This window comes from Oncorhynchus kisutch, linkage group LG7, assembly GCF_002021735.2.
Source record: "Oncorhynchus kisutch isolate 150728-3 linkage group LG7, Okis_V2, whole genome shotgun sequence".
Classification (NCBI taxonomy): domain Eukaryota; kingdom Metazoa; phylum Chordata; class Actinopteri; order Salmoniformes; family Salmonidae; genus Oncorhynchus; species Oncorhynchus kisutch.
Window position 1 is genome coordinate 35,399,738 of NC_034180.2, and position 24,441 is coordinate 35,424,178.

The following is a 24,441-nucleotide window of genomic DNA, read 5'->3' on the forward strand; positions in this document are numbered from 1 at the left end:
AGAGAAACAACAGTCCATCATTACTTTAAGACATGAAGGTCAGTCAACCCAGAAAATGTCAAGAACTTTGAAAGTTTCTTCAAGTGCAGTCGCAAAAACCATCAAGCGCTATGATGAAACAGGCTCTCATGAGGACCGCCACAGGAAAGGAAGACCCAGAGTTACCTCTGCTGCAGAGGATAAGTTCATTAGATTTAGCTGCACCTCAGATTGCAGCCCAAATAAATGCTTCAGAGTTCAAGTAACAGACACATCAACATCAACTGTTCAGAGGAGACTGCAAAGAAAACACTACTAAAGGACACCAAAAAGAAGAAGAGACTTGCTTGGACCAACACACACTAGCAATGGACATTAGAACGGTGGAAATCTGTCCTTTGGTCCAAATTTAAGACTTTTGTTTCCAACTGTTGTCTCTTTGTGAGACGCAGAGTAGGTGAACGGATAATCTCCGCATGTGTGGTTCCCATCGTGAAGCATGGAGGAGGTGTGATGGTGTGGGGGTTCTTTGCTGGTGACACTGTGATTTATTTAGAATTCAAGGCACACTTAACCAGCATGGCTACCACAGCATTCTGCAGCAATACGCCATTCCATCTGGTTTGCGCTTAGGTGGGACTATCATTTCTTTTTCAACAGGACAGTGACCCAACACCTCAAGGCTGAGTAAGTGCTATTTAACCAAGAAGGAGAGTGATGGAGTGCTGCATCAGATGACCTGCCTCCACAATCACCTGACCTCAACCCAATTGAGATGGTTTGGGATGAGTTGGACAGTTTTCGCTTTGTCATTATGAGGTATTGTGTGTAGATCGCTGAGGATTTGTTTGTTTGTTTTATCCATTTTAGAATAAGGCTATAACATAACAAAATGTGGAAAAAGTCAAGGGGTGTGAATACTTTCCGAAGGCACTGTATATATATCCATCTATCTATGCATAATTATTTTTGTCACATACACTGGATAAGTGCAGTGAAATGTGTTGTTTTACAGGATGTTTCATCTCAGAAACCCTGGAGCAGAGTGTTGTGTTGTCTGGAGACAAACAGATGGCCACTAACGTTTCCTCAAGGTCAAAGACGAGGCACAATGATTGGGAGGATGCTGGTGTGGAGCACAGAGTATGACTGCTGCTGAGACCAGATGTAGACCATCCCAGAGACATGTATACACTAGCTAAAAGCTGAGCAGAGTGGGGTGTAGGCCTCTGGCCACTGCTAAAGCTTTATCTCTGAAGGGAAAAGTAAGTCTGTCAATAGCATAAACCCACAGCATACAAACGGTGATTATCAATTAGCATAATGGTTAAATTACAGAACACTACAGTAGACATCTAAGGAGGCCAAAAATACACACAGACACTACAAGCAAGACATTTACATTTGGGCCTATAGTGGCATTGACTGGAGGCTAGCAATACTGAGAAGCCAATTCATATTCTACTATGACTACAGTATTCCTACAACATTCCAATAACAAAAACAAGCATGCAGCTAGAGGCGTGAGAATTGGAACGGCAACAAGTTATCTTGTGCAACTCAGCCATTCTACACATACATATCTGTATGCTAGTCAGTGGCTTCATCCGATATCACCGCCTATTGGCCTCCACTCAGCCAGAACGGCCTACGTTGGCCCCGGGGCTTTACACAAGCTAACAGAGCACAGGAAATCAGTAGAGTAGAGACAATGCCATGGAGATTAGTGATCGGTTAACCCCATCGGAGTGTGAGTAGCCCCCCCCCTCACACACACACACACACACACACACACACACACACACACACACACACACACACACACACACACACACACACACACACACATCACTGTGGCCCTGTCTGTGTGAGGAATGTGCTGTGCTCTTTCCCGAGTTCAATTCCATCCGTGTTACAAGCAGTAAAATCAGTGGGGACTCTGACAGCTCCTGTTCTGCCCTCTCCTTCAGGTAGTGGGTGCAGCCAGCGGGATTTACGCCCATGATTCAGACTCACACAGCAGGAAGAGTTACATCACCAGAGGGCAAACACTCTCTGCCGTTAGGTAGGGAGAAAAAACACAAAACCCCACCTGCTCGTCTTAACCCTCTTCTACACTCACCTCACCTGGGTTACTTACAGAGGACACTTTCTCAACCAACAAACCTGACAGGGTCTCTACTGATAAGGATTATAAGACTCAGGTAAGAGACAAGAGTAGCTAGGCTGTTAAATCCAGGATTTAGAGAATTTTCTGGGGAAGTGGCACCAGTTCGCTCTCTCAAGGTTGTTCACGGTGCTTCTCCCGCTGCAGTTGAACAAGCCTCATCATGTCAGGAGAAACAGTGTCACAGTCTACAGGTATCAGCCCTAGCCTGGCTTCCTGATAGAGACAGACGTGTGGGTGTGGGATACAGATGCCCTGTGTACACAGCAGTACAGGTAAGAGCTAACAGATCTATCATACATGTTGTTACAAACTCTATTGATCAACCAAATCAAAAGTATTAGTTTTAAGAGACTTAACCAACACCTGCTCTTGAGAACATACTTTAGGCATTTCCATTTGGACAGGTGGCCAACTCATTTTGAAAGTCTCCATCAAACGTGTTCGGCTAAAGGCAGTTTGACGAGGAAGTTTATTTAGTAACTGTAAATGGCAAAGCAGTTTTTACTTCTTTAATTTGGACTTGGAAGATAAGTGTTTCCTTAGCGTGATAATGACCGCTACAATTCTAACACGCCCTCGTCCAACTGACATGTTTGGAAAGGAATGCTGTTGTGTCCACACTCTCCCCATCTCCCGCTGCTACTAAAGTGCCAGTAAAACCTTTATGGGCCAACAAAACATGTTTGCCATAGTGCCTTACAAATTTACAGAGTGAGTGTTTCAAGTCACGAACACAGATATTATATGGGCAAAGCTGTTAGGAGCCCGTAAAAATCACAGAGACCACTGAGATTGTCCATTTGACAAGCCAGAGATGAACTGCATTCTGTGTTACTCAATAAAATGACTAAGTTACTGGAACCATACTCAACTAGATTAGAATAAGGAGCATTTTATTTTGCGCTTTGGGCCTAGAGCTTACATGAACTATAATGGACTTAATCTTTTCATAGCCACACTTTCCTCAGTGTGTTCAGTTGTCTTAGGTAAAAGGTTTTCTGCCCTTGCTTTCTAAATGGGTGGTAGCTGTTCAAGGCTCAACATTTACAGCTAACTGAGATTGAAACTGTACAGATTAACTTCTAAATGACCAAAATCGACACCAGTTTGACACCAGTTACAGTATGTGAAAGTCATATTCCAGTTAAATTCTACATACATTACCATCATAACAAATCATGTCAGGTATTGCCACACCTCTCTCAAATAAGAGTTGTGGAATGTGATCTCTTCTGGATCCAGCATGTTAAACAGGAAAGGCTGACTAACTGTCTGTGACCAGTAAACCAGCTCAACAGATCCAAAGTTAAAGACAAATAAAACAAGATTAATTTGCATACTGTGTCTGAAAGAATCTGGGTTTTGTCTCAACATGTAGCAAATTCCACCCCATTCATAAAATAACTCTTGATTAAAAGTAAGAGTGAAGCCTGTAGTTGTAGTTGCCTGATGGCTATTCCATGCGAGAAATTGCCAAGAAACTGAAGATGTCGTACAACGCTGTGTACTACTCCCTTTACAGAACAGCGCAAACTGGCGCTAACCAGAATAGAAGAAGAGTGGGAGGCCCTGGTGCACAACTGAGCAAGAGGACAAGTACATTAGAGTGTTTAGAGTTTCGCCTCACAAGTCCTCAACTGGCAGCTTCATTAAAATAGTATCCGCAAAACACCAGTCTCAACGTCAACAGTGAAGCATGCGACTCCAGGATGCTGGCCTTCTAGGCAGAGTTACTCTGTCCAGTGTGTGTTCCTTTGCCCATCTTAATCTTTTCTTTTTATTGGCCAGTCTGAGATATGGCTTTTTCTTTGCAACTCTGCCTAGAAGGCCGGCATCCCGGAGTCGCCTCTTCACACAAAACACGTTAAAAGGTTAATAATTCATAAAGGTGGTGTTAGCTGAATGATATTATCTCATAGAACAAAAGGTATCAGATCTCCTAAGCCTATGCTAACCTCAGACCTTATTTTGAATGTTTATTCAAAAACTCTATAAAAAAAAAACATTAATTTCCACATAGGCTTTGACCAACATGGCTAACTCATTTCCGTTTTTTAGAACTACAAGCTGGCGAGTTCTATACAGGATGTTGGGTCTGCTCTAAAATGTGCATATTTGGTGCACAGATACTGAAAGTCAGAATCAGGCTAAGACATCCCTTTAGTGCATTCAGCAGACCACACCTACATTTATGGGAATAAACTGGATTTGAAAAGTAAACATTTAAAATCAAACACTTCAAAGCACATGTTGGACTATTTCCCAGGAGCCAAATGTTGAAGAATTGTATTAATACAAAACCAAGCAGATCAGGTGAATTCTCTAAATAATAGCTGCTGCCTTTTCACATCAAACTTGACATAATCCAAAGGTTACATCTGTTGTTGGAAAGCAGAGGGAAACAAATAGTGCACATCCTGTATGCTGCAGAATGATGAAAGTAAACCTGGACATTTATATCAGAGATGTATGATATGTTCTTGATGGGAAACCATTTGATCTGACATGAATCTAACCTCAAAGTGAAATAATTTAAATAAATGATTTTGTTTCTTATCTTTTCCAAAACAGAGCTTTTTTCTAAGATGGTAGACTGCATTTAGGCTTAATCTCAGAAGTGAACCAAAGGACATCAACAGGACCAGGTAAGATGCCACTGAAGATGTCTCTGTGCCGTAAGCCAGCCTCGGCCCGCTGGTCTAGGACCCAGAAGCGCAGGGAGGTGCTCTCTGTCAACATGATCAGCCTCCCATTGGCCGACTTCTGCCACGTTGCCCACATCGGGAACAATGCCAGCAGTGACAGCTTCGGGGACCTGTCCTTTCTGAAGGGGGGCCACAGCCTGATACTGCACAGCTCTCAGAGCGAACATAACCTCTTCCTGGCCTGCTACCCTCCACCCAAACCCCCACGACTTAACCTGGGTGAGGCCGAGGCCCTAAAGATCCCAGAGTGGACCAGGGCCCACTTGAGCCACAGCACCTCAGAGAGGAGGAAGGAGTACCGATCCTTGCCCATGCTGGACAGTGAGGAGGGCGAGGGGGCGATCGAGGCCAGTGTTAGCACCAGCCACGGGGTCATGGTCAGTAGCCACAGTCCTGGCCGGGGCAGTCTGAGCTCTGGCAGGGATGGAGATTCCACTCAGACCTGCCATGAGAACACACTGCAGCTGGATGAGGTGGACAACAGCTTCTCCTTCAGCCTGGACCTGGGCCCCTCCATCCTGGATGATGTGCTGCAGGTCATGGACAGGCTCCACTATTAGAGGAACAGCCAGACAAACATGGGTCCTCAGCAAGAGACTTCACTGACATAATTATATGTGACTGGCATTAGAACACTCTAAACTGTCCTAGGATATGAACAGCTGACATTTTAAAAAACTCTTGACTTAAAGAAACAATGTCAGAACATTTGAAACACCATGGGGATATAATCTCAATCTTTGGATTAGCTGTCTGTGGCTGAATTATATCAAATGCAATAGACTCAAAGAGTAATGGATGAGATGTAGACAGAACTGTAACTACAAAGAGATCCTCCTCCATTTCATGTGAGGTAATCTAACCCAGTGGTTCCCAACCTGAGGTACGTAGTGCTTTCGGAAAGTATTCAGACCCCTTGACTTTTTCCACATTTTGTTACGTTACAGCCTTATTCTAACATGGATTAAATCATTCCCCCCCTTCAATCCAGTATTTTACTTGCTATATTGTATTTACTTTGCCATCATGGCCTTTTTTGCCTTTACCTCCCTTCTCACCTCATTTGCTCACATTGTATATAGACTTGTTTATACTGCATTATTGACTGTATGTTTGTTTTTACTCCATGTGTAACTCTGTGTCGTTTTATCTGTCGAACTGCTTTGCTTTATCTTGGCCAGGTCGCAATTGTAAATGAGAACTTTTTCTCAACTTGCCTACCTGGTTAAATAAAGGTTAAATAAATAAATAAATAAATAAAAATCTACACACAATACCCCATAATGAGAAAGCAAAAACAGGTTTTTAGAAAATTCTGCAAATGTAAAAATAAACCAATATCAGATTTACATAAGTATTCAGACCCTTTACTTAGTACTTTGTTGAAGCGCCTTTGGCAGTGATTACAGCTGAGTCTTCTTGGGTATGACGCTACAAGCTTGGCACACCTATATTTGGGGAGCGTCTCCCATTCTTCTCTGCAGATCCTCTCAAGCTCTGTCAGGATGAATGGGAAGCGTCGTTGCACAGCTATTTCTGGTCTCTCCAGAGATGTTCGATCAAAGACTTGTCCACTCCTGCGTTGTCTTGGTTGTGTGCTTAGGGTCATTGTCCTGTTGGAAGGTGAACCTTAGCCCCAATCAGAGGTCCTGAGCACTCTGGAGCAGGTTTTCATCAAGGATCGCTCTGTTCATATTTCCCTCGGTCCTGACTAGTCTCCCAGTCCCTGCCGCTGAAAAACATCCCCACAGCATGATGCTGCCATGACCACGCTTCACTGTAGGGATGGTGGCAGGTTTCCTCCAGATGTGACGCTTGGCATTCAGGCCAAAGAGTTCAATCTTGGTTTCATCAGACCAGAGAATCTTGTTTCTCATGGTCTGAGAGTCTTTAGGTGCCTTTTGGCAAATTCCAAGCGTGGTGTCATGTGCCTTTTCCTGTGGCCAGCTCTGTCTTGGTGGTTCCAAACGTCTTCCATTTAAGAATGATGGAGGCCACTGTGTTCTTGGGGACCTTCAAAGCTGCAGCATTTTTGTTGTAGCCTTCCCCAGATCTGTACCTCGACACAATCCTGTCTCTGAGCTCTATGGATAATTCCTTCAACCTCATGGCTTGGTTTTTGATCTGACATGCACTGTCAACTGTGGGACCTTATATAGACAGGTGTGTGCCTCTCCAAATCATGTCGAATCAATTGAATTATAGCACAGGTGGACTCCAATCAAGTTGTAGAATCATCATGGATGATCAATGGAAACAGGATGCACCGGAGCTCAATTTCAAGTGTCATAGCAAAGGGCCTGAATACTTGTGAATAAGATGTGTTTTTCATTTTTTATAAATTTGCCCCCCCCCCCCCCAAAGAATCTATAAAACTGTTTTCGCTTTGTCATTATGGGGTATTGGGAGTAGATTGATGAGGACATTTTTTTTTTTTTGATCCATTTTAGAATAAGGGAGTAACGTAACAAAATGTGGAAAAAGTCAAGGGGTCTGAATACTTTCTGAATGCACGGTATACCCTTCAGGGTACTTGGGCTATCCACAGGGGGTACGTGGGGAAGACTCAAAGGACCATTGGCCTACTGGTAAAATGCACGAGGGGGTACTTTGTGGGTTTTCCGGTCAAATCAAAATGTGATTTGGGGTACAGTAACCAAAAAAGGTTAGGAAACACTGATCTAAACCATGGACAATAAGAGCCAGTACATGGACTTCTGTTTCAACTTATCCCTTCTCTCATTTACAGTAGATTATCATTTCAGAACGTCATGTTTGAGTTATACGCTAATTTGTTGAATAATTTTTGATCATATCCATCTGTTGTTTCTATTATACAGCAATAGAATCAGTATGAGTGTATATTATCTAACGTTAAAGAGTTAACGTTGGAATTCTTCCCTCTGAAGGGTTAAACTGCATACACTTTAAAGGGCAAAGTTCATGTTCTTCTAGCATTACCCGTTGCAGCATTAGATAAAATGTTACATAGTCTAGTTAATAATTTAGCACCTTTTTTTATCTCAAGCTGTTCAAAGTAAAGTGGGCATTTTCAGTTGGCTGCTTTTTCACCTTAGTTTAAACCCAGTTCCTTCCTACAGAGCTCGAGAGGATTGTTCAATTTAAGAATGTTATGTTAAAGAAAAAAAAAAGAACGAGGGCTTAGTTTTCCAAGGTCCTGAAGCTGTGACGACTTGGCGTCCTTGCCATTCCGTTGTGTGGGGAGGGCAATCTCTCTTCCGCACGCATCTCAGAGGCCCCACTTGAAGGTGCACGAAGGCAGCCCCGTCTCTCTTTCCAACAACACAATGAAAACAAACACTTAGCTCTGCTTCCAATAAAGTCAGTGGTTGGAGGGCTGCAACTCAGGCCACAGGTCCGTGCCCCAAAACCCCAGCGCCGTTTTCTTAAATGTTAATTGGAGTCCCTCGCTCTGGTGAGTGGCGCGAGAGGGGAAGGTGGCGAGGGGTAATGTGATCCTTCCACGTGCTGCTGGAGCCAAGAAGGCTGGGGACCACAGCCATCCATTACCAGCAAGGCTCCTGATGAGGGTTTAAACACTACCTGCTGAACAAACAGGGCCTGATGCGCCGCCCACCACCCCCAGTCCTGGGCCCACTTACCCACCTGCAAGGGGAGCTGGGAGAAAGCCACAGCCAGCACCACAGCAGGGGGCGGTCAGGAAAGGAAAGCAGTGGGGCAAAGCTAAAAGCTGTTACATTCCAGGGATCCTTGAGGCATTACAGAGAATTTCACTAATCATGAGTGTCCTGCTGCTAACAAACAGTTAAACAGAGTTAGCAATAGCATGTTAATCTAATGGAGTCACTGATGTTTGTGGGTACATCTGTACTGCATATGTTTTGTACATCTTTCAGTAAAACGAATTATGGCTTTCAGTATATTGTATGTTTTATGAGAATAATAACACAATGTGAAACACTCTTTTAGACCAAATTCAGATCAAATTCCAAGATCAGTGATTCGCATCAACATTTTAGATGGCTTGTATAATACTGCTTACACACTTTGATGGACTGACATATGTTTGGTTTTCTAACAGTCATGAGGTGCCATAGAGGCCATATTAAAGCCCCGTCTGTCACATTTTACACTTACTGTTTGAAGAGAATTTACACCCTGACATTACATGAGACAGCTGGAGGTAAAGTAGTCCATGTTAGATACTTACACATGGGCACGTACGGACAGACATTCCAAGCCAAATCAACCATCTACTCATTCACAGGTTTCACTTTGAAAGTTACTGCTATTACAATGAATTGGAGCTTGAGGGAAGTACTGAATGGTTATGATGCACAGTGTTGGCCACACCTGCATCACAGCAAAGTTATTAAATAGATGAAGTTGGGCTTGATAAAGTCAACCTTTATTCCCCACTTATCCTGAACCAGCAGAACAAGTAATCCATTCATAAGGAACGTTAACGGACAGTTTTCCTGGGCCTTATCAGATTGACATCTTGGCTTACTAGGTTAACGAGTCTTGATATAATTTGCTCAGGACAGGAAAGGAGGACCATACATTATGGTTTCTTATTCTTGTCAAAGCCCGGAAAAGATAGCTCTTCCTTTCCCACCTTTCACCTAATCCTATGAAAGCCCACGTGATGAAGCCTTCGTATGCTTCATCAGCATCCACAACTTCATTGTCCAACCTGGTGCCTAAATCTACATTACCGCTTACCCAGACTCTCCTCAATGACATAACACGCCTCTGGAACAGTGGGACTAATGTCCCGCTGTCCCAGACAGAGCTCAGAGACAGAACTACAGAGCACCCACACACACACGCAGACTGTCCTTGGACCGTACGACACCCCATCGTCTGCACTGGGCTCCTCCACACGAGAAGTCACATAAATTTATCCTCAACAAGCGCCCAAACTCACAAGGCTGATGTGAGAAGAGTAATTGGAAGACAAATTATCTTGGCACAGTGCCAACTGGCAAAACATTTAAAACTGTGAGGTACCCCATCATATCTGGGACCACTTTTCCCTCAAATTCCAAACTCACCATCATACAGAATACCACGAAAGCCATCTTACAAAAGACAAGAGGTTTTTATAAAAAACAAAAATAAATCTGACATTTTTGGGGGGTGGAAATATTGTTTTGACAAGCGAGACATTCCGTTTCTGAAACTGATATTGTTTATGGAACTCTACATCGTGTCAGAACACATTACAGAGCCACCGGTTCACACATTTCTCCCCCATTTAAAAACACATTTAGGGCCAAGGTAGCTCACAATAGTACTGCTTCGCATGATATCCATGATACACTTGGGCATCATAAAACCTTGAGAAGACGACAAAACCATCAAAAGATCTCAAAAGTTTAACATCCGCTGATTAAAACTAGCAAGCTATTTGATCAAGTTCATATGCAATGTGTTACAGTAGATCGAAGAGGAGCACAAAAGTCTGAGGAGATTCAATTCAACTTCAGTCCACAGAGGAAAAACACTGAGTCAGCAATGTAAAAACTGTCTCCCATGGCCTTTTACTCCTTCTAACTGTCCCATGAAGAAAAATGCAGTGGTCTCCATTTCTCCCAGTCCTCGTGTTAAGATAGTCCTGTTACCACCTTCTCTATTCCCTGTCTAAGCTAAAGCCCAGTTAAATTAATTGATGCCGATAACAGCTGGCAACAGCTGTAAATTAAACAATCTGTTACTTTAGTCCTTTCGCTGCTAAATGGACTCTTCCAGGAAGTCAGAACACTAGAAGTTGTTATCTCCGTCCAGAAAGAGTACAGTGCTGCAGCCAGCTGCCAACTGTAGCAGGACTATGCGCAGCATCCCAGGACCCAGACAGACTCGGGGGCTATTGTAGGTGAGCGTGCTCTTTCTTTAGCAGAAGGAAGCTAGCCGGTCCGATATGATGTAAAAAACATCCTAGAACAGATGACAAGCTACATCTGGTTCATGTTGTGACAGGCTCCAAGTCTAAGTTTCCTCAAAGATGAAATAAACAGAGTCGTATCAAGTATTGCGATACGTCTTGATCAGAATAAATACTCTAAAAAGACAATATGCTAAACGATTGTTCTAAATTGGGGATGCAATGACTTCCAAAGACATGATTATGCTGCAGGTTCTTCTGATAGGGAGGATACAGATGGTTGGATGTGGACCCCAAACTCAAGAGATTCTGGGAGGTAAGGGCTTAACAACTATGAGTCATATTGACACTGTGTGAATATAGTCTGGCAGCAATGTGAAGAGTTCTGGGGGACAGCTTGAACACCTCATCCACCGTAATTGAACTGTGGACTTCGCATTGTCATGCAAACCACCATTCCATCTATGTAGGGACAGTATAGTCGATTCTTAACAGATTACGTAATCCACTCAGTATTTCAGGAACAGACACACAGCTGACTGTGTACATCACACTGACATTCAATAAAACTTGACATCAAATGTCAACAGAGAACGACTGTTTGAAAAACAGCACAAGCACAGAATGATTTACCATACATATTTTACAGCCTCTCATTATGATAATTTATTATGGCACAGTGCAGTGATACAAAACATAGCACACTCAGGAGGTGAAACTAGATCCTATCGAAATACAAGGGAGTTTAGTCTGGAGCATAGGGAGCAATTCTCTGCACCATGGCCCGGCTGGGACAGGGCCTCTGTTCCTTACCCTGCTTGGTTATTTATGTTTAGAAGAACGTTGTGAATGGACCACCACCCCTACAGTATTGTCTCTGCATGGTGTCCCTACTGGTGAAACGCCTGACCCAACACACCCATGTCTGACAGAGGGCCTGTATCATCAAAAAGTTCTACAGCTGCACCATCGGTTGCATCACCGCCTGGTATGGCAACTGCTCGGCATCTGAACATAAGACGCTACAGATGGTAGTGCGTACGGCCCAGTACATCACTGGGGCCAGGCTTCCTGCCATCCAGGACCTGTATAATAGGCGGTGTCAGAGGAAAGCCCATAACATTTTCAGAGACTCCAGCCACCCTAGTCATAGACTGTTTTCTCTGCCACTGTACCCCCGCACACTGACTCGGTACCCACTGTACAAAGCCTCGTTATTGTTATACTTTTGTTTATTTGGTAAATATTTTCTTAACTCTTCTCTGCACTGTTGGTTAAGGGCTTGTAAGTAAGCATTTCACTGTAAGGTCTACGCTTCTTGTATTCGGCACATGACAAATGGTTTGATTTGATTCACAAACTTAGAGAATCACTCAGCACAGGAGTACAACAGGGCTCATCCATGTCTCTCCAAATTTGCTACAGTGTGTGATACTAGGGATCTCCATGGGCCTGTGGGGACTTGGGGGCCCAGGTGCAGCAGCAGGTCCCAGACCAGTGTAAGCAGATGCTCTTGTTAAACAGAGTGGCGCATAGTGTGAAGTCAGGCGTGTGCGTCCCTGGGCTCCCTGCTTTGCTGGGGCTGGATTGATGGAGGTTAAAGAGGCAGGTATCAGCACTGCTGCTCCTCTGTGATCGCAGCAGGTCACACTGAGGGAGAGGGAAAATTAGAAAATGAGGGGAGGGTGAAAGAGGAATCAGAATGAAAAAGAGAGGGAGAAAGAGGGAGATGTAGTGTTCTGGATCCCAGACAGTCTCCCCAGGACCTCCATGGTTCTCCCCAATCAATCAAATGTATCTATAAAGCCCTTCTTACATCAGCTAATGTCACAAAGTGCTATACAGAAACCCAGCCTAAAACCCCAAACAGCAAGCATGTAGAAGCACGGTGGCTAGGAAAAAGTCCCTAGAAAGGCAGGAACCTAAGAAGAAATCTAGAGAGGAACCAGGCTCTGAGGGGTGGGCAGTCCTCTTCTGGCTGTGCCGGGTGGAGATTGTAACAGTACATGGCCTGGGGTATCCACTGACCCCAGGCCAGACAGTCTGCCCAGGACCTCCATGGTTCTCTCCAGTATCCACTGACCCCAGGCCAGATGTGGGACAATATTACCAATATTCACTGGATCCCCATTATGTCATGTGGGCCTCTTTAGTGAGAAGCATTCTCACTGAGGGCTAATGTGAAAATTACACTGCTATAATCATTTTGTTTTCGTTCCCTGCCCTGAAAACCTCTGTGAGAGATGAAGCAATCTGCATTGGATAGCTTTAACCGGTAAAACCGGTTACCATAATAACATTACTCTGACAAGTCCCAATGCGCGGGCCGGGCTGTGAACCCTGCATGGCGTGCTAACCCTGACGAGGGGCCTGAGTTACTGTGCTGAGGTGAAACAGTCCATCCATGCATACCCGAGACCAAATGTATGGAAAAGCTCTTTATAAACAAAGTCAGCGTTATTATTATTATTATTAGGCCTAAATGACCACAGCAGGGAAACTAAGTAATGGTGATTATGGACACAGACAGACTGAATCATGTCTAGCTCATGACCAGAGAGAAGCTTAAAACTTCCTGTACTCCTCAAACTGACTCAGATCACCTTCATCGTCCACCTACATTTCCCAACTGTGCTACAACATTATTCTGATTGGAAAAGGCCTCTAAACTGCCAGTATGCATGTTATGAAAGCTGACCAGGAGGTTAGCAAAAAGGTGGGCAGACTGGGGTGAGTACCACTCTGGGTAGAGAGAAAGCCCTCTCGTGCCAGCCTGCACGCTGGTCATGTTGGGTTACCGTGTGATTCTCATGGAGTGAGGCATTCCATTGGCCTCCCGGGTGGGTCAGGCCTTAATGAGAGGCGGGACAGGCCAGGGGATCGGGCCATCGCCGGGCCAACACACTGCTTCTCCAAGCCAAACAAACCTAAGACCATTTAACCAAACACATTTTTCTGGGCCAGGCAAGGAGAGTGCAAGTGCATGGGCAATATTTTCTCACTGATACAAAATTAAAACCGCAGAAGTTTACATACCTCTCTTTGCGGGATGGTGTTTAGGAAATGTTATTTGGATTGGAAGCCAACAACGTGGAGATATTTGGCAACATAGGGCTTACATTATCATTGATGGGAGTGAAGGAGAATTAGGACTAAGCACATTGGGGAGAGGTTGCCCTACCTGTGGTGGCGGTTGCCCCTGGTTACATACCTGTTTAGGTGGGAAGTACTGTCCAGATGTTTGCTGAACCTGCGACACCACTGGGGTGATGACTTCAGGCTGTCCCTCAAGCCAAGAGATCTTCAGTGGGTTTGCTGTAAGGCCACTCTCGTTCTTATATGCCAATTCCTGGAGAGAAACAACAGAGTAACGTTAGACCCCAGTGTGACATGATCTGCTGACAGGCCATTTTTCCCCCAGCACCACTAATGGAGCTACATCAACCTCTCTACTCCTCTCAGCTCTATAGAGTTAGTTGTGTCTTCCACCCCAGCCGTTGTGTGGGGTTTTGCCTTGTGTATTTGAAACGCACATGTGGGGTGAACTTTAGATACCCCAACCCCCCCAAGCAGCGTAGGGACCCCGAGATCTCCAGACAGCAAGAAGGCGACCGCAGGCCCAGAGTCTGGCTCCCCAGGGGACAGCAGAAATGTTCTGTTGAGGGGAACCACACATCGCACCAGAGCCCACAACAAAACAGCATGTGACAGCAAAGGAGCAGAGGACTCAGGTGGTCTGAACAATGAGGCGGCTCAGCCTTTCTGTCCTCCTGGTTCCCATCAGAACACTCTGTTCTTTCAACTCCTCTGTTCTGTTACAGACACACACTACAAGATGATGAGAATGTCATCATGTGTGTGGAAAACTAGGGGCCTTGGGCTGGGAAGTTGTTGAGACGCATAATGCTCAGTGCAAACCAAATGGTAAAGAAATGGCCAATCAGTCAAATCTGGTGGGTATTGGTTGATTTCAGTGACTTTTCAAAAGGAAATGAGATGAGTGTATATAATTTATGAACCAGAATACTTACAGCTGCTTTTACGGTTTCAAATTCTACCACAGCACTTCCTCTCTTCTTCCTTGATATGAGAACATTTAAAACGTCGCCATACTGAAAGAGCCACAGAAACACAGACAGTTAGTACACAATGTATTCTCAAAGTAGAACACAGAACCAGAAAAATGGGCATCATTAAATCAGCAAGAAAAACCCAACAGATGACCAGACAGGACTCTAAAGCTTAAATTCCATCACATCAGTTTATGGACCATCACCTCCAATGACAATGTTAGAGTACACACTTGTAATGGCTGAGTTTTCAAGTTACACAATAACAACTATACATAGGACATCCTGTGATTTGGTCCCTTGAGAGATAGTGGGAGGGACCCATACTGTTAGAGAATGAGAAACATCATCCCTAAATGTGATTTAAAAAATTTCATGAACCCTAATGTATTTTTTTTAATGATTCATTTCCAGAAAAATATCGGCCTCAGTAACATTCTACCACAGCAGAAATGTCTGGGACACGTCAACATAAACTACTTTTAGCATGTTCCAAGTATCAAGACAGTATCCTGGACTTCTTCAGTAAGTCTACTCTATGTGTGGTGAGAAAACTCTATAAAAACATGTTTTGGTATAAACTGAAATTAGCCAAGGCCCTTGTCCAGCTGCCTGCCAGTACGTCAGATGCAGGGGAGTAACAGTCCAGCCTGGGTCAACCACTGACCTCTGACACACACACACACACACACGGAGAGATAGACAAAGACAGAGAGAGGAGCTGGAGAGTGGAGACAGGACTTGGACTAGGTCTCTGACAGCAGTAAAAGCTGATCTCTCTCAGCTGCACTTATAATTACAGAGGCTCTTGGCTGATTGAGGTTGATGGAGGCTGGGCTCCTCTGGGTAAAGGCCTGCAGCAGAGACAGGGCCCACGGCTGATACAGTATGTCACCTGAAATACAGGGCCGCTCTCATTAAGCCCACGTCTAGAGAGCAGTCTCAGCAAGGAGGCCTCTGAGAATCCCATTACCAGGAATCTGCTTCTCTGGGAAAAGGACAGGCCAGGAATGCTAATGGACGTGGACACTCTACAGCGTGCCAACAGTGACAAACGAGAGTCTCTGTAGACCCCTATTTCATAAATCCAAATATTTTAATATGTATTTTTTCTCCCCTCCAGAGAAGTCGTAAGGTTGCGTGAGTCCAAAACACACACAGTCCCCTTTCCCACACATGGGCGGCTACTCCTACTCAAGCATTACCTGCCACTCATCGGAGAAGCTTGCCATTGCAAATAGCGTTAGGTTGTTCTTTAAATGTCACTCTTTACTTTAGCAAAAACAACAACACTCCTTTTCCCACAATCCTCTGACCCAGCCTCCCACGCCTGACTGTACATTGAGTGCGTGCGGAGGAGAAATTCAAAGCTTTCCTTCCGTTTGACGTCAGTGACACTTGGACTTGACCTATCCTCATTCCTGCACGACCTACGCCCCACCAAAACTCCCATTAGCTGGTTGCAGTTCGAGGTGGTACACGGTTGCATGAGAAGAGCACATTTCCTAGCGACTCCCCTGGCACTGCTAAACCCGCCCAGTAGCAGGGACACTAACAATGGCGTGCACCACTAAGAGGGCACTGCATTGCCCTAAGCCCTTTCACTGCTACAAAACTTAATGGGGCTTGTGTAAAGGGAAAAATAAAACCATCTAAAACACTGATGTCATGCAGAGCTCAAAAGCGAGCTGGACACCAGGCAGGTCTCATCACAGGCGAGTTGGAGACAGATACAGGTCTGTAATGCAGCAGGGGACAAGGCCTCACAGACAGATACAGGTCTGTGATGCAGCAGGGGGACAAGCCCTCACAGACAGATACAGGTCTGTGATGCAGCAGGGGACAAGGCCTCACAGACAGATACAAGTCTGTGATGCAGCAGGGGACAAGCCCTCACAGACAGATACAGGTCTGTGATACAACAGGGGACAAGCCCTCACAGACAGATACAGGTCTGTGATGCAACAGGGGACAAGCCCTCACAGACAGATATAAGTCTGTGATGCAGCAGGGGAAAAGCCCTCACAGACAGATACAGGTCTGTGATGCAACAGGGGACAAGCCCTCACAGACAGATACAGGTCTGTGATGCAGCAGGGGACAAGCCCTCACAGACAGATACAGGTCTGTAATGCAGCAGGGGACAAGGCCTCACAGACAGATACAGGTCTGTGATGCAGCAGGGGACAAGGCCTCACAGACAGATACAGGTCTGTGATGCAGCAGGGGACAAGGCCTCACAGACAGATACAGGTCTGTGATGCAGCAGGGGACAAGCCCTCACAGACAGATACAGGTCTGTGATGCAGCAGGGGACAAGCCCTCACAGACAGATACAGGTCTGTGATGCAGCAGGGGACAAGGCCTCACAGACAGATACAGGTCTGTGATGCAGCAGGGGACAAGCCCTCACAGACAGATACAGGTCTGTGATGCAGCAGGGGACAAGCCCTCACAGACAGATACAGGTCTGTGATGCAGCAGGGGACAAGCCCTCACAGACAGTCTTACACCACATAGCTTGAGAGCTATATTCTACAAGTATGATTACATAACCAGTGTCTCTTCTGCGACATTACTCATTCTCCTCACATCTCCTTCCAAGAGATGCAGGTGTGAGAAACTGTTGCTCTCAGAAATAAACTGTGTGCCAACTTAATGGCGATGGCCTTTTGAATCATAGCCAAGTGGTGATACTTGGTGATTCAAATTCAAATCACCCACCTTTGATAGAAGGCTAAAAATAAAGTCTTGAGAGTAGCCGCCGTTGGTGTCATCCTCTTTTTTACACTTCCACTTCAACTGAAAAGAGAGAAGAAAAAAAAAGTTGGGAAAGAAAAACCGAGAGAGACAGATAACCCACCTTTGGTTATGATCTTACTTACATGGAGTCTGTACTAATGTTCCCCAAAGCTGCCAGTCTTGGGTTATGGATCCTACTTACATGGGGTCTGTACGAATGTTCCCCAAAGCTGCCAGTCTAGGGTTATGGATCCTACTTACATGGAGTCTGTACTAATGTTCCCCAAAGCTGCCAGTTTTGGGTTATGGATAGGGTTGGGCGGTATCTAGATTTTCATACTGTCATATCGTTTCTGTACCATACCGGGGTATACGGTATTACCGGAAGTGCACACAAGGGGCGCAATTTTTTTTAAACAAAATCGTTTTGGGGCAACAGGGATCTTGATCCAAGAGGGGATTGAATATCTCTGCTATAACCAAGAAGCTTGATCTTTACATCTAGCCACTTAGCTAGCACGAAAGCAAACTAAAAACAATGCTGAAGCACGGAACTGGATATATAGGGTATATCCGGGGCTCCCGATATATCTTAGATTTCTTACAGTTATACTTAATTTATAGTCAGTGGTGTAGCACACACTCCTGCAGCCCCCAGGAGAAAGAAACAAACAAACATATGTTCTGATGACAAGCTTAGATTAAGCAGGACTGAGCACGTGCCAGGCCGAGGAGCAGAGCAGCGCTCCAGGGGGACATTGTTCAGCTCTTGGAGCATACCCACCACCACCACCTGGGAGACCTGCAGTCAATTTCCAGTCAGCTTTACGTGCTTAGGGGAGGGCTACAATTAAGACAGGTCAGACTGGGATCTGGACCGAAGACACCAGACTGACTCACCTGCTGCTAGACAAATACGTGTGGCACGCAGCTAACGCGAGGGTCACTCAATCATACAGAAATATGTGAGAGTTATTCTGGTTAACTCCTGGTTAGCCAATACCATGTAATAAAGCCATGATCTCTAATGTTGGCTGACAGCTGAAAGTTAACGCTACAGCATTTAAAATTGTAAATGGTTCTTCTTCCCAGCGTCTAGCTCTCGGAGTAAGATGTTACATAACAGGTTAATTTCATTCATAACTCAGCAGTGTCAAGACCGTATCTCGCTAACTAATGGAGCAGAATTAGAAATGGCAAGCAGCGAGTGACCGGACCAGGGCAGAACTCTGTTCACTGTCAGGGAGAGCCTTTCTGGGAATTGCACCCCCCACCCACACCTTTTTTAAACAATTATTTCCAAAATGTGCTTTCTCCTTCCAAGGCCAATCTCCTCTACCCAACGATAACCTTGTACCCCATTAATCTTCTAACAAGGCAGAGCAGATCTTGGGTGATACCCAAATGTTCAGGCCACTCCAGCAAGTTGCTACGGTGTACGTTACTGGCATTCTAAACAACTTATACGAGATTGGAGTTCCCTGGCAGTACCCAACTGCTCTGCTACATTTAATGCCCACACTTGCAAGACACAAATACCTAAAGATGTAAGAACAAAAACAAATACCCTTACACAAAAAATAACAATGCATAATCAGAGGTCATATTTCTCTCTCCCCACACTGGGGAGGACAAGAATGGTGTATGGTCAACTTCCAAATAGCACTGTTGAAATCTACTCTTTGAGGACCGTTAGAAACGTAAGCGTCAATGTCCCCCAGTAGTTTTGGACTTTATTCCACCCCAAAATAAAATATGAAAATAGTAGTGAAAATGATTACATTTGTTGTGGGGAAATTAAAATATGAAGCAATTTTTTTTCTGTCTCAGATTGAAAGATAAAGGACTGATAACATAGCCAGAATTGAGCCTGTTGTATTAGAATACTGAGGGAAAGAACAACGCTCTAGGGCCAGGAACAATACCGCTTGAATGTTGTAGCTTAAAAAAGACACAGATGTCATTCATTTACATCTAGCAATATTGTTCTATAACAACATTACTAACTGAAGGCTGACTTTGATATTGACATTATTGCGTGTTACCAGCTAACAGACACAACTGCCCCTCAGAGTAATGTATGGAATAATATTCACATGCACAGTACATGAATACAATTTGTTTAATACCGTAGCCAGTCTCAACACTCAGCCCTGACGTTTGTTTTCCTAACTGAACACACAAACTTCTTTGGGGGATATACTGCTCTTGATGGGCATCAGACATTTTAACAATATTAAATACAGAAACACATTAGCTAACATCCCCAGTTTCCTTTAATAGATGGGGATTGAATAGTTTCCAGAGGAAATTTAATAACCCTCTTTTTACATAGTTACAGCACTCCTGACGATGGCCTACAGTACAAGAGAGGAACAGGGCGGAGGAGGAGGAGTGTATGTACTCTCCATTAGATCTCAATTGTCTTGGTTTCCATCATAAACCACTTACAAATTAAATACCTTAGGAGATTCCAGCCACTCACTTCAGAGATTCCTCAGGAGGAAACCAGTATGAAGACTCTTCTCCCTCTCCTCCCCCCTACTCTCTTGTTCCTTCGCCAAAAATCTCTACCCTAAATACTGACCCCTCTTCCAATCCCCTGACTAAAAGCAATATTATAACTTACTTTTAATTTGGGGGTCACATTGCTCTTGGAATGCCTTCCAAATGCTGCGTCTGGAAGACAGTGAAGGAAAGGGAGAGAGAGAGAAAGACAAAAAATATATATATAATTCAAGCAGAAAAAAATCTCAAAAGACGAATGAGACGTGCAGTTGGTCGAGGACGGGGAGGGCTCTCTCACAGTGGTCAAAACATTGTTGTCTCTCCGTTGGGAGACGGACAGGATCGGTTGTCTCGCATCACCGCAGGTCATACATGATCAGTCTTGGGTTGTTCATCTCTCCGCAGTACTGTACTCGCCCCGACCCCAAGCCTGCAGACCTGCCGGGTGCCTCGAGAGCCGTAACAGGGCGTTGTTCCAGGAAGGCCTCGCCGCAGAGGCCTGGAGAGGCCCAATAGCGTGCGAGCAGAGAAGATCTCAGTGACGACGTGCTGAACTTGCCTGACTTAATGTGCAGCAGCAATGGGGGGGCCAGGCCAAGACCTCATCTCCCACAACGCTGACTCCCATCACCCTTTACTAGACCATCCATGGTTTCTCATGGCTCCAGCCCAGAACAAGCATATTTTTTCCCCCAAATGCATATGATATTAAGATGTAAAAGGATACCTTGTGGACCAGATGATGAAGCGCAATATGAGTCTGTCAGATCTGTATTATGCAGCCAGGTTATTTCTTTGCTAATGAACAAAAATAGGCCTTTCCTACAAATAGTCCAAACAGTTGTGTTCCTAAGCAACATAACATTAAAAAAGTCAAAGAACATGCCATTGTTGTTCTGTCCAGACGAGCTGTGTACTGTGTAATATCTGGCCAACTGGCCGCTCACTGCCCTGTTGACTGGCCTAGTTCAGTAGACAGACTTAGCAGTGGGTCTGATAGACAGCACCATGTGCAACAGCATATAATTAGAGGTAGTAGATAGGGCGGTGATAGTCATGGAATTTTGGATAACATTAATTGGCCAGCCAAATGACCTTGGTCTCTGTAATAGCCGTTCAAGGGGTTGATGGCAGGTAGCTTAGTGGTTAGAGTTGGACTAGTAACCGAACGGTTGCTAGATCAAATCCCTGAGCTGACAAGGTAAAAATATATCGTTCTGCCCCTGAACAAGGCAGTTACCCCACTGTTCCTAGGCCGTCATTGCAAATAAGAATTTGATCTTAAACTGACTTGCTTAGTTAAATAATTATATAACTAAGCTAGTCAGTTTAAGAACAAATTCTTATTCGTTTAACCCGGGCCTTTTGTTTAACCCAGGCTTTTTTTTTTTTAAACCCCGTTCCCTGAGTGTGCTGCACAATCAGAAACGTCTCTCACTCACGTGATCGGGTCTCTCTCAGGCTACAAGTGAAGACCGACACATCCGGGATCCAACTGCACACGTCTTTATCCAATTCTGAGGTGCATATTGAAGATATTGGAAGAACTGTCCACATTTACTTTTTGTCAGTCAACAAGATGAGTAGGCCTAAAGAACAGCAAAAGCACTAGCCTATGTCAATCTACTATCCCCCATAGTACAAAAGTTGACCTATTCTATTTTGTGCAAGAAATAAATATTCCAAACATAGTCTGGGACAGTTGTGGGATATGATAGATCCCAAATTAATACAACCACTAGCATCAACAAAAACTTTTTCATGCAATGTGGTTGATGAAACCGATCAGAACGTTTAGCATAAAATGTTGATAAACTATTAGGCTATTTCTTCACACTATAAGCGCAGCAATTCGCACATGGTAGTAGGCTATAAGCAGGAATGTTCCACTGGCGGAACACACCATTATCAAAAGTGACCACAAATGCAAGTATGCATATAATGCTTTTATTATAAAAGGAACATTTATGGTGAAATTGATCTTCCCCAAACTTGAAAATAGGCTAGGCTCCATGAGATGTGGAGGATGTGCGACTACTATTTGGGGAGAGAAAAAAGAAGAAGAAAAAAAAGGCTTTGTTTCTTATGCTGGGCATCATTCACAAGTGATAATATATCATTTGGCAGGGTAGCCTAGTGGTTAGAGCGTTGGACTAGTAACCGGAAGGTTGCAAGTTAAAATCCCCGAGCTGACAAGGTAAAAATCTGTCGTTCTGCCCCTGAACAGGCAGTTAACCCACTGTTCCTAGGCCGTCATTGAAAATAAGAATTTGTTCTTAACTGACTTGCCTAGTTAAATAAAAGGTCAAATAAAATTAAAATAAATAAATAAATAGTAAAAAATAGGCTATTATTGTCACCCATCAGACTATTCTTGATTTAATCTGGTATTTATATATACTAAACAATATATATGTGTGACATTTGTTTTGATTTAGAATAGACAATTATCATGCACCTGTATCGAAACAGGGGCAGCGGGGAAAAAATATGTAATATATGCACTTAAACAGCAAATGGAGGAAGCTTTTCCCCATGGTTTATGTTAGCCAGGTAGGCTGTACTCATGTTGTAAAGATAAGCAATGTGCTTAATATTAGGAGTGTTGAGAAATAAATAAATATAGTAGGCCTAGCCTATAGAAAGCTGATGAGATCCTCGTTTTTTTATTAGCAGCCATCACGCCGTTTTCTCCCACAATTACATAGCCTATAGAAATGTTGTGCAATATGAGCTCATGGGGTCTCATGAAGTGTTTGATTAGATTTCCGATTACATTTGGGTTGATGTCAGAGTGATTTGAGGGACAATAGAGTGCTGAGTACTAGACGGTTAGCAAGTTTGGTAGGCTACTAATGACCAGCAGCAGAATCAGAGCTTGGAGAAGCCTAATTACCGTGACTAAACAGTCATGTGGAATTTGACTGCCTTCATGACTTGTGACCTCCGATGTGTCGGTAATACGGTCACCGAAACAGCCCTAGTCACAGAATGCCTTTTTTGGTGGGTGGCCCTTGCCAGGGTGAGAGGTTCCAAGCCCATTCTATTAAATCATTTGCTACAACACCTTGCTTGTTTCAGCAAGGAGCAACAAATTTTCATCATGTTGTTAAGAGTGTTATTCCAGAAACGGACTCAACGGCACGGATGCTTGGTCGTCCCGTCTTCAGTCAGCTATTCGTTACAAAAATATTGATTTTATCATTTTATTTTCATGACAGTCTTCATCCATAACCGTCGGTTACACGGTTATATGGTAAGTGTGCCAGCCATAGAAGTAGAATGAACATTGTAATCCAAACTCTGTGGGTAACAAGGTAGTAAAATGTACTGCGATGTTGAGTGACTGGTGTGGTTGAGTAGTGTACCTGTAGCTGTGTAGTCTGCTGTGCCTGTGTGGTGGAGCTGTGCTTCTCTCTCCATCTGGATCTGTTCTTTGATCAGCCTCTGTTCCTCCTGCAGCTGCCTGGAGCCCTCCTCTCGCAGACGGGCAATCTGACAGGACAATTACCTCATGGTTAACAACAAGGAACATCCTTCTCTCAAGGATAGGTTCTGGGCCAGTATTTACAAAGTGTCTCAGAGTAGGAGTAGTGATCTAGGATACATTTTGTCCTTTAAATCATAATGAATCAGCGCTTTTACTATACCTATACTTGGTTGGACAGTAATCCACGACCATATGAACTGCAGTAACACCAGCCTATGTGCAGTACCACTAGTTCATTACTATAGTTAGAATAGAATACTGCCACCCACTGGTGATCACTCCCAGTCAGTCACAATACATGGTCCATAATTGCATGCATTTAACAGGTTGAGTGCAAGTCATCATGACTCAAATGAAAAGCATCCCAAACCTTTTATTTATCATTGACTTCACGAGCAAAGTGTATCAATAATGATATGGCAATGAATCTAGAACCAATTTTTTTTTGATCATATTACTCAAGTGCTAGCCTCTCTACACTGGCTTCCTGTTAAGGCAAGGGCTGATTTCAAGGTTTTACTGCTAACCTACAAAGCATTACATGGGCTTGCTCCTACCCATCTTTCCGATTTGGACGTTATTTGCTTGAATCTTTAGTGAATTTCAAGGTCAATCAAAGGAAACCTGTGAAAGCGTGCGTTATAAAAGGTTAATCAATTGAGGGCTGAGACGGGTCGAGGAGAGTAGAGGTGGCGGTGAGAGGGCCGAGGAGAGTAGAGGTGGCTGTGTGAGAGGGTGTGAGAGTAGAGTAGAGTACAGGTGGCAGTGTGAGAGGGTCGAGTAGAGTAGAGTACAGGTGGCAGTGTGAGAGGGTCGAGTAGAGTAGAGTACAGGTGGCAGTGTGAGAGGGTCGAGTAGAGTAGAGTACAGGTGGCAGTGTGAGAGGGTCGAGGAGAGTAGAGTACAGG

The 24,441-nt window shown here is 44.3% G+C and overlaps 2 protein-coding genes across 4 annotated transcripts in view; one reads left to right on the forward strand and one right to left on the reverse strand.

Annotated features, from left to right (window-relative positions):
* LOC109894534 (dnaJ homolog subfamily C member 17) overlaps window positions 1–24,441 on the reverse strand; it is a 55,918-nt gene that overhangs the window by 6,680 nt on the left and 24,797 nt on the right. Inside the window, exons 6-10 of one of the 2 annotated variants that reach the window (XM_020488092.2) lie at window positions 23,412–23,538; window positions 20,165–20,214; window positions 17,518–17,595; window positions 14,755–14,835; window positions 13,935–14,072 (exon numbers count right to left, since the gene is read on the reverse strand). In XM_020488092.2, coding sequence (XP_020343681.1) covers window positions 13,935–14,072; window positions 14,755–14,835; window positions 17,518–17,595; window positions 20,165–20,214; window positions 23,412–23,538 — 474 coding nt within the window. The remainder of the gene's footprint in view (window positions 1–13,934; window positions 14,073–14,754; window positions 14,836–17,517; window positions 17,596–20,164; window positions 20,215–23,411; window positions 23,539–24,441) is intronic. The other variant, XM_031829005.1, reaches the window with a different exon arrangement.
* On the forward strand, window positions 1,911–6,135 carry LOC109894535 (cdc42 effector protein 3-like). Of its 2 annotated transcripts, XM_020488094.2 has the most exons (3): window positions 1,911–2,183; window positions 2,294–2,421; window positions 4,721–6,135. In XM_020488094.2, exon 3 carries the CDS (start codon window positions 4,800–4,802, stop codon window positions 5,412–5,414), a length of 615 nt encoding a protein of 204 aa, XP_020343683.1. In that variant the 5' UTR covers window positions 1,911–2,183; window positions 2,294–2,421; window positions 4,721–4,799; the 3' UTR covers window positions 5,415–6,135. The 2 variants fall into 2 exon arrangements, with proteins under 2 accessions (XP_020343683.1, XP_031684866.1); XM_031829006.1 differs by having other exon boundaries at window positions 1,911–2,421.

Coding starts and splice junctions, on each gene's coding strand:
- LOC109894535 (XM_031829006.1), top strand. CDS start 4,800: ATGCCACTGAAGATGTCTCTGTGCCGTAAGCCAGCCTCGGCCCGCTGG.